Below are 19600 nucleotides of genomic sequence, written 5' to 3'. Positions count from 1 at the left end.
TTGAGAATTGAGATGCATAATATACGTAATGGATAATATACAATAATAAAATCTCAAAGGGCAGAGTCTAGCTGACTAAGTCAGCTACTCAACATCAACCCAACACCATTATTCTATATATCATACACCTTTTTGACAATACAATTGGTAACAAGAGAACCCGTAGTAAAGAAAAATAAAATTTAAACAAGAGAAAAAAAAAACAGTTAGAATTCTGTGAATAATTAAAAGGCGAAAAACCCAATCACCACCTTATTTATCTAATAACACGATTTTAATGTTCTTTCGAAATAGTTTTAAAGATGATAAGGCACAGAAAGCTCTATGCCGCATTACAAGTAAACCTGCGCTAGTAAAGAGCAGATCCGTATTGAGGTGCAGTCCGCGTATTCTCCTTAACATTTACATTGTGGCTTTCACAGCGAAAAACCAGCTTATCTTTTAAATAAGACTTTATGATCTTGTATATTAACACAGCGAATAGGTACTCAAATAAATTGTCTATTATCAACCACTGCAACAATTTAATTTTAGGGAGACGTGGTCATATTTCCTTAAATCATTCACAAACCTTCGACAGTGGCTTTGTATTTTTTGAAGGGGTTGATGTTCAAGGAGTGTTAAATATGGGTAAAACATAATTTTTCCTAACTTTAAAGTTCAATACTTTAACTTAAATTTTTTGAAATGTGCTCACTAAATCTTAATGATACGTCCACCGTTACCCCTAAATTTTTGGCCTTGGAAGCAAACGTCAAGGGTTCCCCATTTATCACAAGATGCAAGTATCTTTTCAGGAAGTGCGTTGCAGAGTGACGAGTAAAGAGTAGCAACTGAGTTTTTGCCGCATTTAACCTTAAAGCATGCCTTTCCCTATAAGTAAAAACCTTCTGCAAATCGAACTTAGTATCTGCTTTGACCTCATCAAACATTCGACACAGCAGCTGTCGTCCTATCAACGGGTCTTATATTTTGCAACTAGTTGCAAAAGAAGGCCAGTGGACCGTCAGAGAGTCCAAAGTATTGCAATTTAGTGAATGATCCACACAATCAAAAGCTCGAGAAAAGTCTAGTAGAATATGTACCCGATTGAAAAACATATAGGATATCATTATTTTTAACAAATTCATAGACCTTGAAGTGGATAACCAACCCTCTTCAGAACCTTGCTCAACAAAGGTAGTAAGCTAATCGGGATTAGATCATTAAGCGATTCAAGAGAACTTTAGGAATACAACAGCAATACAACAGCTGTCTTCCAGCAGGCATGAATTTACTATGTGGGTTATATGGTTAAGTAGTATGGGTATACTCAGTTTTAACATTAAAAGTGTAAAATGTTTATTTAGGGTCTTTCAATCAATTTTATATTTCTAAAGAAAGATTAATTCTGGAACAATTTATCAAATACTATTCATGAACATCCTCTGGGTAAAAGTTTTCTTTGGTGCTAGTGATGTGGATTAAATTTCTGTTTGTTTCAGTGGAACTGAAAAACCACTACAGACCTTTTTCTCATAAAATACACGGAACGGGATAAATCTTCCTATTTTCTTCACATAGCAATAACTTAATCACAAAACAAATAAGATACATATTTTTCAAAGAAGCTCTTTTTTCGCAGACCGTATTCTTTTCAAATCCTGTACTCTAAAAGTACGCATTTGTATAATTGTATACTTATTTGTATTTGTAAAACATTTTTTTAGATAATTTTATTACAATACTTTTTACAAAACTGATGATGGGTGTCTAAAACTATACTTTTGTTATTTGGCCTAATGGTCAAGGAACCCTAGTAGATTTTCTTATTCATTTAAACTCTATACTCCCAAACATATGTTTTACCATTGAGTTGGAAACTAATAACAACCTTCCATTCTTAGATATTCTTATCAATAGAAAATCAGGCCTAACATTGGGTCATTGTGTTTACAAAAAACCTACGCACACAGACCAATACCTTAATGCATGGTCACATCACCATCCGGCCTAAAAATCATCGGTTATCAACTCTCTTCCTTACAGATTGGTTCAATTTCATTTCTATTGAGTTATAGTAAAGAAGTTAAAATGAGTTCGAGTTCAGAAAATGAACCAGAAATACCAAAAAAAAAAAAGAAATAAAGGTGTCGTAAATAGTGACAATTATAAGCGCAACATATAATTATTGTGAAAAAGTTATACCTGCAAAAATGGTTGCTGGTTGACGAATCGTAAGAAACATTAGTTAATTTCGTAAACACATTTAGTCTTTTCCTGCAAAAACATTCGTTTTCTGCATTACAAATTTTATGTAAAAACAATGGATAATAAAATATCCGGATAATAAAATTCCTTACAAATTTTTTTGGTCCTATTTTGAATAAAACTTGATTTAAACTTTGGCAGTCTGGCGAAGGGCACCTGTTGTAATTTTGAGAAGATCAATGCAAAAATTAAAAGTGAGATTCAGAACGAAAATGCTAAGAAAGAAAGTGATATAAAAGTTGTAAAATAAAAAACTAATTTTTTAGAAATTCTTAACACCCTGTATCTTAAAAAATATTCATTTTTCGAACTATGTTTATATGAAATTTTGTCTTAAAAGCAAGTAAGGAATCGTTTCTTGAAGTTTGGGAGTGTGCTTTTTTAACTCTCTATATGTTAAAATTGCAGTTAGTAATTGCATATTATTAATTATAATGTTATATATTTAATAAAGACTGCTCAAAAATCTGAACATCGTTTGTTCCAATTTAACTTATTAAATCGATTTTCATCAAAACCAGCTCAGCCTAATTTTCGAAAAAATAATGCAGGTGTCGGGTATTTGACGTGAATTTGTTCTTATTGTTATTTAAACTTTTAGTATAACACAACTAGTCAAATAATAACAGTCGCAATCTGCGCTCGGCGAGTCGCCACTGATCAGCATTAAAAAGTAATCAGCCTGATCCACCTGTAGAAATTCCGAAAAGTAACCCCGAGGTCGGGGCCGAGCTGTGCGGCCTCCGAAATAGAATTTTTAACGAAGGGTTTAAGCATTGTGAACCCTTTCTTTTGTGTGTTCACTCTTTGGGCTAAAAATGATATTTGAACAGCAAGGAAATTTGTCCTTTAACGCTTTACCTGATACTTTTACATCAAAAATAGGGCAATTATTCATGGCACGCTCCGTAAATATGAATCAGAAATTTTGTTTGCACAGGTTTTCCGCCGTTTTTTAAGGATATTTTACCAATTTCTGAAGACGTAGTTTTCCCTATAGTTTTCTAAATTTAAGAGTACCGAAATAAAAAACTGGTACAAAATACTCAGAATTTCAATATACTAAACAAATGAAACACGCTACATTTCACAAAAACAAAAGCAAAACGATATAGGACGCTCACTTTTCGTATCCAAATTATCCAATTTAAAAAAATAGGTCTGAAAAAATGTGGGCCCAATTCGATCCTATTTCCATTTTTCAAGATATCGGTGCTCGAAGTTTGATAAATGGAATTTTAATCATAAATCTGTAAAAATCTGGGGATTCGGGATTTCATAATCACTAATTCCCTTAAAAGAATTTTATCTCATCCATCTAGAAGCTGCTTCGTTGCAGCTATCTTGAATGGCTTAATTACCCACACTTCCAACGGTTGCTACTTATGGATACAGAGTAAATTTTTATGGCTACAATGGGCATCGACGAACTGGCTCCTCTTTCATATGGATGATTTTTTAAAAAATCAGCGTTTGTTCAGTCTAATTTCTGGGTCAACAATTGTATATATAAGCACTTTGTCAACTGCCTCATATGTTCTGTAACAAAATATAAAAAAAATTATGTAGTCCGACATGAGTACCTTTTTTATAACTACTAATACATGTATGTGGAAAAAAATGGGAAACTCCTATTACTTACTAATTGAGAAAAACGGGTCATCAAATTTCATCCTGTCTTTGCAGAAACCATAAAATATCACAGAAACTTTTTGTTTTGTCAAGTTCACGTTCAACTAAAGTCAAGTTGCTAATCGCGTCCAACTAGGTCGCATCGCCATTTTATGGAAGCATCAAAATATTGCTTATAAAAATGAGGTTATACGATTAAAAGAACCACAGTTCACAAAAAAGATGATTATCGTAGTTCTGTGTAACAAATATAAGCATTTAAAAATTGCAAGATTTAAATCCTCTTTGAAGCGCGCGGTCACTAGCTGTGACCGGTTGTGACGTCAATTCGCTCGTGGCATAGCAACAACCAGTTCGTCTTGGTAATTTTCAATTTACTTTTAGTGTTGATCCTGTCCCTTGCTTTTGTTATCTTGTGTTTGGTATCAAAAAGAAAGTTTTGAAAATGCCCGAAACCGATTTCTTAAAAGATTAATCTGATGATTTAATAGGTGGACATGTTTATGGGGACATCTTACTTACAAAACACCGAAAGTTTTTCTTTTGCTGAGGTTTGCGGTGTTAAAGCTAAAAGGTATGTTCATAAAAAATTTAGCCACTAGTTTTAAACCAATATAATATTGTAATCAGCCTACATCGATAATTTTAAGTGTTCTTTATTTAATGTAGATTAGGAATCCTATGGAGACTGCAATAGGATGGGGGACATAATGTTAACAAATAACGACGGCTTTTATTTTCTGGAAGACGAATCAAAAGTTTATCAGGCGTTTTATAGCTTGTACCCAAACACAATGGCATGATATTGTTTGTCTGTTGCTTCCATATTATCATGTAAAGCACACTAAGCACAAATACCAACCGTTGGAGGTTAAATACAAACACTCCTTACACGAGCCAAAAATAGCGTAAATAATATAATTCTCGGGCTATAAGTATATACATATATATATATATATATATATATATATATATATATATATATATATATATATATATATATATATATATATATATATATATATATATATATATATATATATATATATATATATATATATATATATATATAGCTATAAGGCAGCGGTATGACATCACGATCATTCCCGCGCGTTTAGTATTGTATTGGACGAACCCAGAAACTACGCTTACATTCTGTTATCTTTTTTTTTTTTCTTTATTTATTTTTATCTCGCATACAATATATTCGTGTGAAAGAGCTCCAAGACATCAAAACAAAACAGTTCCTTAAAATCCATTGTCTACAATACTATACATAATAAATCTCTAGGCTATATTAGAGGCTTTCTACCTACGGATCTATTTTTGTATTCCTCCCAATACTACCACACTACGCAACTATATCATTTACTGAGCTTTGTACTCTTTTTTCGCAAACCGCACTCTTTTCAAATCCTGTACTCTGAAAGTACTCATTTGTATAATTTTATACTCTTATTACTTATTAGATTATTTTATTTCAACACCTTTTACAAAACTGATGAAAGGTGTCTAAAACCAAAATTATGGAAACGCTACGTCGATGACACTTTTGTTATTTGGCCTCATGGGCAAGAAACCCTAGTAGATTTTCTTAGACATTTAAACTCTATACACCCTAACATAGGTTTTACCATTAAGTTGGAAACTAATGACAACCTCCCATTATTAGATATTCTTATCAATAGAAAATCAGACCTAACATTGGGTCATTGTGTTTACAGAAAACCTAAGCACACAGACCGATACAGTAATGCATGGTCACATCACCATCCGGCCCAAAAATCATCGGTTATCAACTCTCTTGTTTACAAAGCCGTAAAACTATCTCAGCCTGAGTCACTGAACCCAGAATTAAAACACCTTACCTCTGCTCTTCTCTCTAATAATTTCCACATTAAAGATATTAAGCGTTCGATCAAAAGATACAATTCACCCAAATCTTCCAATAGCAATGAGGCCGAAAGCAATCCTACACTTGCTACTGTGGTCCTTCCTTACATTCAAAATATCACTGACCACATATCAAAAGTTCTAAAGAAGTATAACGTCAAAACCAGATTTACCACTTGTCCAAAAATGTCTCAACATCTTCGGTCTGTCAAAGATAAAATTCCATTTGCGATGCCAGGAGTTTACAGCATTCCATGCATATGCGGCAAAGAATACATTAGGGAAACCGGACTAAAAATATCAACTAGGCTCAAAGAACACGAAAGAATGTATCGACTAAAACAAATAAACTCATCAGCTGTTGCCGAACACAAAACCGGACATAAAATTTTATTCGATAAAACTAAAATTCTTGCATGTAATCAATTCTACCAACGAAAAATCAGAGAGTATAGAAATCTATAAACAACCTAACAATCTTAACCACGACTCAGGTCTCTAGCTGACACCAATATTGGAATCAGTCATCCGAGACGGTGTTTATGTCCCTTATTTAGCTCCGCTCCCCTCAAACAATATATAAGCAGTTACAGAGTAAAATGCGAGTCAGTTTCAGTCAAGCTCTGAAGAAGCCAACAGGATGATTGGCGAAACGTCAGCCAGTTCGACCCCGCAAAACCGACGCAGGAGGAATTCAGAAGTTTTGTAAAACGTATTACAGTAGCCTGTACAAGTTTCTTTGAAAAATTATTTTATTTCAATTTTATTAAGTAAACATTTAAAATTATTTTGACAATGATTTGAATTTCACTCGCGCATATTTCTTGGGGTTTCCGACACAATTGAGAGCCCGTATAATGTACCTGGACAGATAGATGGATGAATATATCTATCTTTCCAATATTTGTGTACGTAATCCCCAGGCTGATTTTTGATGTGCAGTATGTGCTTTTTGTTCAAGTTAAGATTTGAGATGTACAAAATAAAATAAAATTTTATTTTATTTATCTAGTGAGGTTGCACCCAATTTCATTTTACTTAAATAATATCAGTTTATAATATTTATTTAAAATCAAAATAAAATTTTTATTATTAATTATATTATTAATTCAAATATGAGCGATAACAAAAGAAGGAAAAATGAAAATTTGATAAGAGTTTCCGTTCATTGTAATCAAAAAACGAAAAGATGACTCCTTGGTTAAATGCACAATCTGCAAGACGTCTCATGACACAGCAGCTTCAACATTCAAACTGAAAACAGTTTTTAAAGAGAATACTTTTGGAACTAAGGAAAAAAAATGGCAGTTACAATAATCCATAATCAAAATTTTCGCAGCTAAATTATTTAAAAAAAAATTCTTGTGCACGAACAAAATCTGAGACTATGAATACTGCAGCAAAATGCTATCAGAAGATCTGGATTCTGTATCATATATATCTATTCTATCAGACGCATCGAATCACAATGAAATAAAACCTTATCTAATTTTAGTAAGGCATTTCGATATTAAGAACGGTATTCAAATTAAGATTTTAAATTTGGAATCAATCGAAGGGGAAACATCAGACATTTTGTCTAATAACTTATTTCGGGTTATTACAGACAATTTGAATAAGAAAATTTTGGCCCTCTCGGCTGATAACACAAATACTAACTTTGGAGGACGCACCCGTAAAGGTGTCAATAATGTGTACACAAAATTACATGATCTACTGAAACGAAATATTTTGGGAATTGGTTGGAATGCTCACATTATATCAAATGCCATCAAAACAACATTTAGTTTAATGTCGGTAGATATGGAAGTAATTATTACAAATATTTCAATCGGTTTACAAATCGGGTAGCAAGCTTGAAATAATTTTGTGAAGGGGCTGGTGTTCAATACAAAAAACTGCTTGGTTATTCCAAAGTCAGATGGCTTGCTTTAACTCCAGCATTAAGATACGTTTTGCAGTTATAAATGTCCTACAATTTTGAAGATTTCTTTTCAAAACAATATGTTAGATCCTATGCTTTATTTTATTCACAGTCAGGCGTCGTTGTTTCATAAAATTACTCTACAAATTGAAGGAGATAAAATTTCAGCAGCAGGAGTTTAAGATTTAATAATATATTTTTACCACTAATTCTAAAGAATAAACTGACCATCTTCGAAGATTCCTCACCCGGAATAAAAAATGAATTTTTAAAAGAAGTTAAACATTTCTATAAAATTTGAAGAATGGAACAATGGACAATGAACTTTAGAGTATTAAATTGTTTCATATGGACCTTTCTAAATAGCAAAATTGAATGGAAAGAAGTTTCTTCAGCAGTTGAATTTGTAACGAAGATATTGGTATTAATCACAACTTTCTCTTTGAAGGAATTCAATTAATTAATTTTTAAATGAAGAAAAATTGAAGAAATGGAACGACGAGAAAATAGAACTTGACAAAACTTAAGAAATGTTTCGGCATTTTAGAGCAGAACATATAGATATTTCCTTATGTTGTCCAGGCACTAATTCTGCTGTTGAAGGGGTATTTTCACTAGTAAATGAAACATTAGCAGTCAAATTTAATATGCAAAATGAAAGTTGTGACTACATCATGACACGAACATCCTCATTTAGCAAAAAAAAATCCACTCCGACAAAAAAATATGTTTCTAATGGAAAATAAAGTTTTTATCGATTTTTCTCCTCCCCTACAAAGTGTACTCTTATTGAAGATGTAAAAAACTAAACTCCCGTTGAAAACATCTAGGAATTGAAATCCGGATCGATGGAGCGTTGCCCACGTGCAGGAAGTAGTTTTCATTTTCCATTGCCCTCGGGATACGTTCGGTCGAAAACTTTGGTTTTGTATTATCCGGTTCAGTTTGGCCGGCAGATTCCAATGGATTAATATACGCTTTGGGTTCGAATTGTTATCGTTTGTTGGAATCAACTGGGCTCTCGGTTTTCGGCATTTCAAAAAGATTCAAATTACATTTTAGTAAACGCTCACTTCATCCCGTTTCGATTACTGCAAGTGATTACACCCCTAATGATGAATATACTCTCCTTCCTCATTCTTGTAACCAGCTGAGATAAAAAGATTTATATTATAAAGAGATTTAAAACGTGATTAGGTTAAAGACTCGACGTATTCGTTTATACCAGAAATTCTTAAAACAGTTGCCTTTTCTAAAACCGTCTATTTACCAACAAAGATAATCAAACACAGATTGTGGTAACCCAAAAATAACATTAATACAGTGAAAACTCCCTATAGTGAAGCTCTGTATAACGTGAAACTCTGTATTACGAACAAAATTTGTGGTACTATTAGGTCTCCATACAAAGCTATGTATTAATCCACTCTGTATAACGAATTTCTCACTCTCTATACCGAAAGAAAAAAAGGGCACATCAGGTAACAAAGTAAGGAATGTACGCCAACTTGTAATTAATAGAGTCTCTTACCTTCTCAGAATTCCTTACCCTAATGATCTAATTAACGAGAACCTGGTCGTGTTTTTCTCGTAATAAGCGATTATGTTAATGCCTTTATTGATATGTATAAAAGCACACCATTGTTTCAATCAGTTCTAATTTGACTTGGTGAATACGGCGAGCATGAGGAGTAAGCGAAAAATTTTATCTCTAGATCATAAAGTTGCTTTAATTCGGGAGATAGAAAGGGGAGAAAAGAAAAGTGATGTGGGACGTCGATATGGACTTACACCGTCGACTATAAAAATCATTCAGGCTGAAGCGGCAAGCAGTTCTACTAAAAAACTAAGAAAACCAAATTTTGAAGATTTGAGTCGGGCAATGTTGCAGTGGTTCCAACAGCAACATCTTAAAAATGTACCACTCTCTGGACCTATCGTAAAACTAAAAGCAGAAATGTTTGCTGAACAGCTTGGCATTATCGATATCAAGGCTTCGAAAGGATGGTTTGGGAAGTTCAAGCAGGGACATGGAATAAATTATGGACAGATAAGTGGTAAAGCCCGTGATTTCGACAGAAACGTCACTAACGATTGGCTGGAGAAGACATGGCCAAAACTAGCTGACGCCATTTTTAATGCTGACGAAACTGGTACTTTTTACAAAATGACGCCCGATAAAACTTTTAAATTTCGAAGCGAAAAGTGTGTGGGTGGAAAACTTTCTAAAGAACGTATAACAGTATTACTAGCTGCAAATATGAGTAGGAGAGAAAAAAAAAAGCTAGTCGTGATTGGAAAATCAACTAACCCACGATGTTCTAAGAACATCAAGCATTTGTCGGTCACTTACAAGACAAACAAGTCTGCATGGAAGACATCACAAATTTTTGAAGAGGAGATACGGAAATGGGATGCAGAATTAAAGGGGAGGAAAATATTACTTCCCTTAGATAACTGCCCTGCACATCCCCATATTCCAAATCTACGGAATATTGAATTGGAATTTCTTCCAGCTAAAACAACAAGTGTATTACAGTCGATGGACCACAGCTTAATAAAAAGGCTTAAGAGTCATCGAGTCCGAAGACAAATTTTCCATTAATTTACTAGTTTCAGTCATCTTTATTAGTAAATCTTGGAAAGAGATGACAGCAGAAACAATTCAACACTCCTATCGTCGTACAGGACTTGTTACCGAGACAGAACAGGACAGGACTTGGAACATGATCGGCCACTAAGCGAGTGGATAAACCAGTTTCAAACAACAATTACGTTTACAAGTGAGGAGTTGCAAGATTTTATGGTGATAGATCAGGATTTGCCTTGCCCAGCCCAGCAGACTTGACAGAGGAAGCCATATTACAACAAGCAAAAAAGGGTGAGGAAGAGCACCAAGAGGAAGAAGAAGATGAGCAACAAGCCCTATATTCAGTTAGGCTGCTAAACAATTTTTTTATGTATTATGGGGAAGATGCCCCTCTCGAAGAAATAGTGAAAATACAAGCCAAAGTACGAGATGCGTATTGGCATACTAAAAAAATTCAAAACAAAATGACCTATTATTTGAAAAATGTTGCTAGGTAGATGTTAAAATATGTACTCGTATATAAAATAATTAACTATTACAGAACACATATGCGTATTGTTATTTTTCAAGTGCCTATAACTATTTATAACGCAAAAAAAATCCGTCCCTTCAATTTCGCTATATAGAGTTTCGACTGAAGTTTTTCATTCATGGGTTCATTTTAGTCTGTCCTGAATAAGCATTACAGCTTGTCGGGTCTCCTCTGGATATAAGGTCATTCATTACAATAAGAAACTGGTTAGTTTTGGTTAGTTTCTAATTAATAATTCGAAATCTTTCAACAAGCAGATTTACACACCACTGTACTGCAACCATTTTCGGGTAAAGACAACGATTAACTGAGGATTTACTTAGTTTTGCGCTTTTAATTTTACTGCTCGTTTATAAAAAATTCCAGAAAAAGCTTAATCCAGCACAAATCTTTATTGGAAATCCAACCTCCCCTGAATTCTAATGCTATCTACTAATTAATACTAATTCAGAGACTATAGGCCCTAGTTTTCGTTTTAGTTTTATATTGTTATCTATAATATGTTTGGTTGTGAACCAATAATTTATTATTTCCTCGAAAATTAAGGTGGCGTCTTCTCTCTGAGTCGCAGGAAGCAGGAATATGTTATATCATTTCACCAAAATAGTCTTGAAAAGACTTATGCCCGACACCGAAATTGTTCACAACTGGACTCTTTTCTGAAATAGCCTATAACGCTCTACTCTCTGTTGAAGGTGGTCGACCGATCGATCAACATCTTAAATGTAATGGCAAGGTAAATATTTATTGCAGGGTATATTGGGTTCGGGCTTCGCTCTCAAAGTGCAACAGAAACAACGTCAAAAACATTTCAACAGGCAGATTCCTGCAGCGGCGATGCTCATTCAGTGTCTGTGGCGGTGTTATGCCGCTGACAAGAGTTTCAATTCGACCGCTACCTGGCAAGTTTACCTGAAGGACTCTGCAGAAAATCAACAGGTAATAATCTCGCTCAAATTCGGTCGAGCAGAACATTTATTCACGGAAAGTGTCAAGCAACAGCAACAAAGCATTACATTTAACCTCATTTTGTTCTATTAACAACACGAATACATTCACTGACATGATCGTCAGTATTGACAAACGTCAAAATTCAAGCCGTCCAGTAATAATAATAATAATAATAATAATAATAATAACATACTAACCAAAACATTAAATAATATACAGTCAGTCCAGTTTTTTATAATACTTCAAATGTAATACAAACACACTAAAGAAATCTCGTGGGCAGCGTTAATTAATATATTACATTTTTCACGAACTTGTAACACAATTAATAGTCTATGGCACCACCAACAATCAACGGTAGAATTAAAATTGTTACTTTACCAACAAAGTTTGTCTTAAGTTCCAGTAAATATTAACAATATAATAATTGAAATAAAATCATCAGTTAAATGAATTATTTCAAAAAAATCTATTTAAAGAATAAATTAATTGTAGTTTTATACCTTTCATTTCATTAATTTTCTTATATACTGACTACATATACGGACATATTCACAGAATCTATGGAATCGTGCAAAAGTTTAAATGATTTTTCAATTATCCAAAGTTTACTATTTTTTTATAAATGTAATGAATTTAATTTTTTAATATTGTCAGGTAGGCAATTTGGGAGCAAGGTATAGCATCCCGTTGCCATAAGCTTCTCAAGAACTGGCAATTTATATTTGTTGAGTTTGTTCCTTGCATTGTACTCATGGCCGATTTTTTCAAGAGTGTGTTTATTTTTGTGTTGACGTATTAACAGATTGTGGCAGAATATTTGACCCGGATCGAGATCTTTTGCCAAATCATATAGGTAATTCTTTAGCTGGGAAGAGCACTGTTTTCTTGTAAATTACTTTTAAGATTTTAAGTGCATGATAGAGCAGTTTTCATTGTGCCTCGTTTAAGACCGAAGACAAACACTTGAATCTGTCTAAAAGTGCCCTAATATTTTTGACAACATATGCGGGCTGAACATCTGACTTTAGCTTGAAAAGCCCGTTAATATCTATATTACTTATTGTATCAGTGTATTTTATCAATTGGAATTCACTCGTAGCATTTTGAATTTGAACATATTGTTTTCGATTTTTTAAGTTACTTTGTAATAACTATGAAATGCCTCTAAATCCGCTATCGTGCAGCTAAAAGTTGTTCGTGGTCGACTGTGTCGAATGCTTTAGCCAGAGTACGAAATATACACAGTGATGGAGCTTTTTGTCTATACATTTATGTTAGTAACTAATCCAGCTACTGCATCCTCTGTCGATCGAATTTTCGATAAAATGTTATACTTTTCCAAGTAATCTACTATCTTTTGTTTTAATATTTTTTAAATATGTTCGTAAAACTTGAAACCAGTGAAATCGGCCTGTAACTCGACCCACATGTCTCCGACCAACCTTAAATTTTCAGATCTAATGCCATCCATTCCAGGAGCGTCATTATTTTTTAAGCCATTGATTGTTGTAAATTTACATATTGTGGTAATTTCTCACCTATTTCTGAGAAATAGCTAGAAAAATGTAACTTTATTTAGAGTATTATATCTCCGAAAACATTCGGTTGGTCCCAAACCCGTGCAGTAATATCCCGGAAATTTCCGAAGTAACTTGGATTCGAGGAAAACAAAACTGACGTCGTAAAATGACGCTTTCCGCACGCTAGATAGTTGCATAATTAGGTATTTTACAAAAGGGAGTGGAAATAGCATATTATGCGGTGCGGTAAACGGCGTTTGACTTGACTTGGCAAGTGTTTAATAAACGAGTGACTTAAAAAGTTTACCGAATGTGTTGCACACTATACTTTTTCTACGACCGTTAGTTTTTGGGTACATTTTCGCAAAACAACACGAATACATTCACTGTCATGACCGTCAGAATTGACAAATCTGAAAACTCAAAGCGAGGGAAATATCTGCGAAAACATCCGATTGCTCCCAAACCCGTGCGGTAAAATCCCGGAAATGTCCGAAATAGTGCGAATCCGTGGGAAACAAAACTGACGTGGTAAAATGACGCTTCCCACACGCTAAATCGGTGTGTAATTAGGAACTTCACAGACGGAAGTAGAAAAATATCATTTTTTAATGTTAATGGGCCCTAGGAATTCGAAATCGGTACTTATTAAATAAATAACTGTTTTCTATTCTTAGGACCAAAGTAAAACTGAGTGACTATAATTTTTTTAATGTCATAGATGCAACAGTTGAGAGATGTCATAATTATAAATAACTGAAGCAGGTATTAAAATGATATAAAAAGCCTTAATTAAATTCAAAAATGCACTGCTACAAAAAAAAATATTCTACCAAATAAATAAATTACATCCTCAAAAATGTAGTACACACTTTCATTTATATTTACGTACTTGATTTAGTTCTTCTTTGCGCGCTAAATAATGAGTTTATTTTGGCAATGCCAAGATAATATTCATTTATAATCTGTTTCTCAGGAATGTGGATTAATAAATCTTATAATTGTTGCTAATGTTTGCATATTTCAGATGTTAATAAAAATTTACATGTTCTAATAACATTGTTTAAAGATACTTTGAAATTGAATTTTAGCAATTTGTTTTCATGTATATTTCATATTATATTCAGGGTAACCACCAAAGTCCTCATTTTATGGGAACAGTTTCAGGAAATCTTGATGCCCTCAACAGCAATCGAAAGTAATAAATAAATTAATTTGCGTAAGTTTTTAATCACTTTCCTGTCAAAATTGACATTTTGTATACAATAAAATATCAAATTAGGGTATTTGTTTTGTAAAAAGTTTCACATCATTTCATCACTTTACATCATCATAATTTGCTACACTAAATACTTAAAATTCTGGTTCTACTCCCGTGTGTAAAATGCCAAATTACACACCGATCTAGCTTGCGGGAAGGGTCACTTTACCACGTCAGTTTCGTTTTCCACGAATCAGAGCCACTTCGGACATTTCCGGGATTTTACCGCACGGGTTTGGGAGCAATCGGATGTTTTCGGAGATATTACCCACGCCTTGAATTTTGACGTTTGTCAATTCCGACGGCCATGTCAGTGAATGTATTCGTGTTCTTTTGCGAAAATGTACCCAAAAACTAACGGTCGTAGAAAAAGTATAGTATGCAACACGTTGGGTAAACTTTTTAAGTCACTCGTTTATTAAACGCTCGCTCCGGTCGTGTCAATAAAGTCGTGAGTCAAATGCAGTTTACCCCACTCGTTGCATAATATACTATTAAATTTATCTTAAACACCCAATTTCGAAGAAAGTATTCAAAATTCTATTAAAGTATAGTCGATCCAAGTGAATCAAGAATGCCAAAAATATAGATTAGGATTTTTTTTAAAAATTGGCACATTTGCAGAAATCTTAAAGAGAAACAGGGTTTTCAAAAATAGACCAATTTCTGTAGATTTTGTATTAAAAACGTGAATTTTGATATGCAAAGGTATGGTTAAAGGTAAAATGTTTAGGAAATTGATTTTCCCAAACTCATTACTTAAAAATGTTCCCATATGATAAGGACCTGATGCTGACAATGTTCATAGCATAATTTTATAACATAAAGGAATATGAAGGTTGATTATTTACTGTAATTTCGTTAATGCTAACTTTATTGGCGAAACTTTGGTAATTCAGTTGAGATAAATAAAAGTTTCGAAATATGTAGAATACGTAATCGACATCGAATACATAGCGTTTTTAAAAATACTGCTGAAATTTGAAAAATCATTAATTGGTGCAAAGGCGGATATTAACGACAGGCAGTAATTAATTGTGCATGAAGCCTTTATGCAATATCAGTCAGGACTCTAATTAAAAAGGTTGTTAACAATGTTCTTTGTTTATAGGCATCTAATACCCAGGGTGGAGGCACAGGAAGCGGTCCAAACTATTCAATGCCACTGTCAAAGGTGAGGTTCTTTTACAAGTTATTAATAGCAGCTGAAATCAAAATGTTTCTCGATTTTAATTTTTTAAGAATGTGTACATGACCGTTTTTGTAGTTGCACCCTTATGGAAAGCGCTTTATTTAAAAAACGAGCTTTTATTGTTTAGGTATTATGGGAAGTTTTGACTAATCTTTATCATCAATCATCATCATCATCAATCTTTTTTAACTAATTTTAAGATCCTCAGGCTAATTTCTTGAGATACATGTATACGAGAATAAGATTTTATTTGGTTTTTGGTGAAATTCGCAATACTGAATATGAATATTTAATCATTTAATTCAAAGTTTGAATAAGTGAGTGAATACGTATTTCTAAGTAGTTGCTATATTGCGCCGTCACTTTGTAAACTACCATTTGTAATCATCACAAACCCATTTTTATTATAACTTTTAACGTAAAATTCGTTATACACTATCTTCTGTAGTTAGTAAATTGTTTCTAATACTTAGTTGAATATCGTTACTCAAAAACTGCAAACGTATAAATGGCAAAAAAAAGTGTTTGTAGTTTACTAAACAAAACCGCCCGAGCCCAAGCCAATAACAAATAATATTACACTGCGTTCGGTTCGTTCTTTGCACAATTCTTTAGTAAAAGCTAAAAGCCACAGTTAAAAAAAAGTCTTTTATCCACCCTTAAATAGAAGGCTCAAGCGATAACCTGTCTTAAACCTAACGTATGATGAATGTTGATTTCCATTAGTGTTCTTCCGAAATTTCATCCCAGAATTTACTTTCGCAAATAACATACAAATTGGATGAGAGCTAAAACGATAAATAATGGTGCTGTGGACTTAAAGTTTATTAAAAAATATATTTTCATCAAAAATTGTATTTGAATTGATTGTTTGTTATAAAATACATGTTGTACTTGTTTCCTTTCATTCTTTTTTAAATTCGATTAAACAAATAGAGCTTTTGTTATCTAAAGGCCCGCCGTTTCGGATCCACTGTTATTTGTTTAGTTTTGCTGCAGCCATGCTTCATACCAATTAAATTGAATTGTTTGAAAGATGCCTTGCGTTGGTTCCCTTATTTTGACATTAAGTTTTCATTTCTTTTTTTAAGGTAAGGTCAAAGTTAATTTCAGACTTCTAAATTCCTAAAAAAAAAATTAAGTTATGTCCTATACTTATTCTATTAACAACTGTAGTTTTTTAGTCCTTATTTCATAATAGTTTTGGTTAGTTGGGTAAAGAACGTTAGGCAAGCTGCGTGAAAAGCGGAAACATGTCGTAAATACATTTAAACTTCGGGAAAATTGCACTCAAAAAATTCAAAAAATTTAAAAATTTGTTGTATCCGTCGACACGCTTTCAGAACCTTCTACTGTAAAAACTGTATAATCGCTGATACCACAGAGCGCGTATAGACTTTCAATTATCCTTCATAGTATGAGGAAAGCTCCTAGGACAAATTTATGTGTCTGTGGTTAGCCAGAGATTAAAGGATAATTACAGGTGGCGTGAAAAGCAATTTGGATTAACGTTTGATGTGGCTAAGAGATTTGTTAATTTTGACAAAAGATATTCTGATATCGTCGGTAATATGCGGTGAACGCGACGTAATTCTTAGTTGAAGAGGCGTCTAACCAGACTATTATTGGCCCAGTAATTTCATGCAGAATCGAGGGTCCTAATTGCGGGACCCTCAAAGCCGCAGGACCAAAAGTGAGCTCTCAGCCTTAACCCCGTGCCATCTTAGAAGGCATCTTCATATTATAAGGGTTGACTATGATTGTATATGGATTTATTTACAAGACTCAAATTCGCATCAACTAGGCATCAATAGGCTCAGAATTATCTAAAGTATTTTCTGAATGTAGACTTAGGGACCAAAGAAAAAATCTGGCCGAAAGGACGCAGTTAGGAATAAATAAAAAATATAATGCATATCATAGAAATTATTTAAAGATGAGATAAAATCAATTCTATTGATTTCTTAAAAATTCCCATTTATAAATTTTAAAGTTTGACCTATCATAATAACATTAATTGGCTCGTTTCTCTCAAAGAAACTGGCAATTAAGCAATTGCTATATATTATTATCACAACCTTTTCCCTTATCTGTTAAGCTAAGCTTATGCAAAAACAACTATAAATGTGAATTTAAATTTAAATTAAAAATGTATTAAATTTCCAGAAAAGGAAACTTAACTACCTAATACAAATTTCTTGCTGATTAAAACAACATCTCGTCTGATAGGGACGAACTCTATAATAACTTTTAATTTTGAAATAATATAACTTAAATGCGAATTTAAAACAAATTATTGCATGCAATATATACACTTCTTCTATTCTTCTTAAATTCCATCAAATGTTTCTGTAACACATTATTTCAATATTTTATTTATGGTGTTTTTAGTGTCCATACCCATTAAAATTAGAACCGTTTAAAAGAGTTCAAAAATATACACTAAAATTGTCGTTTAAAGTGGGTAGTTATTCTAGCTATTCTTCCTCTGTTATCTTACCAAAGCTTTTACGTCAATCAATGCATGTGTGTTTTGAATCGCTCTACTACTAGGAATAAGCTGCTGGTGACATCCAGTATACTAATTTGAGTCTGGTGGAATTTCGGAGTAATAAAATGGTTAAAGTCTGTTCATAGATATAAGAAAGTGACTAACTGATACGAATTAAGTAAAGGCCCGGGCAAGCTGTAAGAATGAAATATGGCTGAACAGGTCCGTACTTTGCTTAGAATTTAATTTTTTAATTTAACTAAACAATATTTATTTATTTATGTGTGTATTTATGTTTAAATCTAAAATAGAATTACAAATTATTTTTATTACCTACTTAAATTACTTAAAATTATTCACATAATATATCAGTATCACTATGTATATTATTTGCAATATGGATATACGATTGTTCTGCTTTTTCTATATGTTTAACAGAATTTGCCCAACTTTGTGGAGGGATGTTAAAATCTTCGGTTTCTATAAGTTTGAGGACATTGGAGTTAACACGGGGAAAAACATTGTTACGACGATTGGAGATGTCAGTTGTGCCAAGCATGTTCAATGGGATTAAATATACAGTGGTAAGGTGGAAGCCTTAAAACTGTATGCCCTACATTTTTTGCATAATATTCACAAACGTATTCCTATTGTAGGTTCAAGCTTTGTAGAACCTCAATTAATTGCTTTTTGGTATAATCTTCGTGAAAATAAATGTCGTTATTATACATGTAGTTTTGGATTGTTGCTTTACTGTGATAACCTCCACTGTCCATTACAATGACGCTATTAGGAGGAATGTTTGGAACTAGTTTGTTAAAGCAACTTTCAAATAAATCAGCGGTGGTGTTTTCATGGTAATCCAGAGAAGAATCTTTAATATTTTTCGCAGACAGAGAAAGTCCATTTGGAATCCAACCATCTTTAGAGCCAACATGCAAAATAGTTATTCTTTTACCTCTTTTTGATGGCGCGTTTGTTTTAGATTTCAGTTGGTGCCAAACGTGTATATATATATATATATATATATATATATATATATATATATATATATATATATATATATATATATATATATATATATATATATATATATATATATATATATATATATATATATATATATATATATATATACGGTAGGAAGGTGGAAGCCTTAAAACTGTATGCCCTACATTTTTTACATAATTATCACATACGTATTCCTTTTGTAGGTTCAAGCTTTGTAGAACCTCAATTAATTGCTTTTTGGTATAATTTTCGTGAAAATAAATATCGTTATTATACATGTAGTTTTGGATTGTTGCTTTTGTGTCACATGAGGGATGGGTTTTAGTCAACTGTATACTGTGATAACTTGC

General features: G+C 32.9%; 1 protein-coding gene across 4 annotated transcripts in view; it reads left to right on the top strand.

Moving 5' to 3' along the window:
- Positions 1–19600, top strand: part of LOC132705510 (potassium voltage-gated channel subfamily KQT member 1-like) — a 145393-nt gene that overhangs the window by 108461 nt on the left and 17332 nt on the right. For all 4 annotated transcript variants that reach the window (XM_060676120.1, XM_060676121.1, XM_060676122.1 and 1 more), the window contains exons 11-12: positions 11575–11760; positions 15668–15730. In XM_060676120.1, coding sequence (XP_060532103.1) covers positions 11575–11760; positions 15668–15730 — 249 coding nt within the window. The remainder of the gene's footprint in view (positions 1–11574; positions 11761–15667; positions 15731–19600) is intronic.

Source organism: Cylas formicarius, unplaced genomic scaffold, assembly GCF_029955315.1.
Source record: "Cylas formicarius isolate icCylForm1 unplaced genomic scaffold, icCylForm1.1 PGA_scaffold_7__23_contigs__length_41026272, whole genome shotgun sequence".
Taxonomy (NCBI): Eukaryota; Metazoa; Arthropoda; class Insecta; order Coleoptera; family Brentidae; genus Cylas; species Cylas formicarius.
Note: the sequence above shows the minus strand (reverse complement) of the source record. Positions and strands in the feature narration are given on the sequence as shown.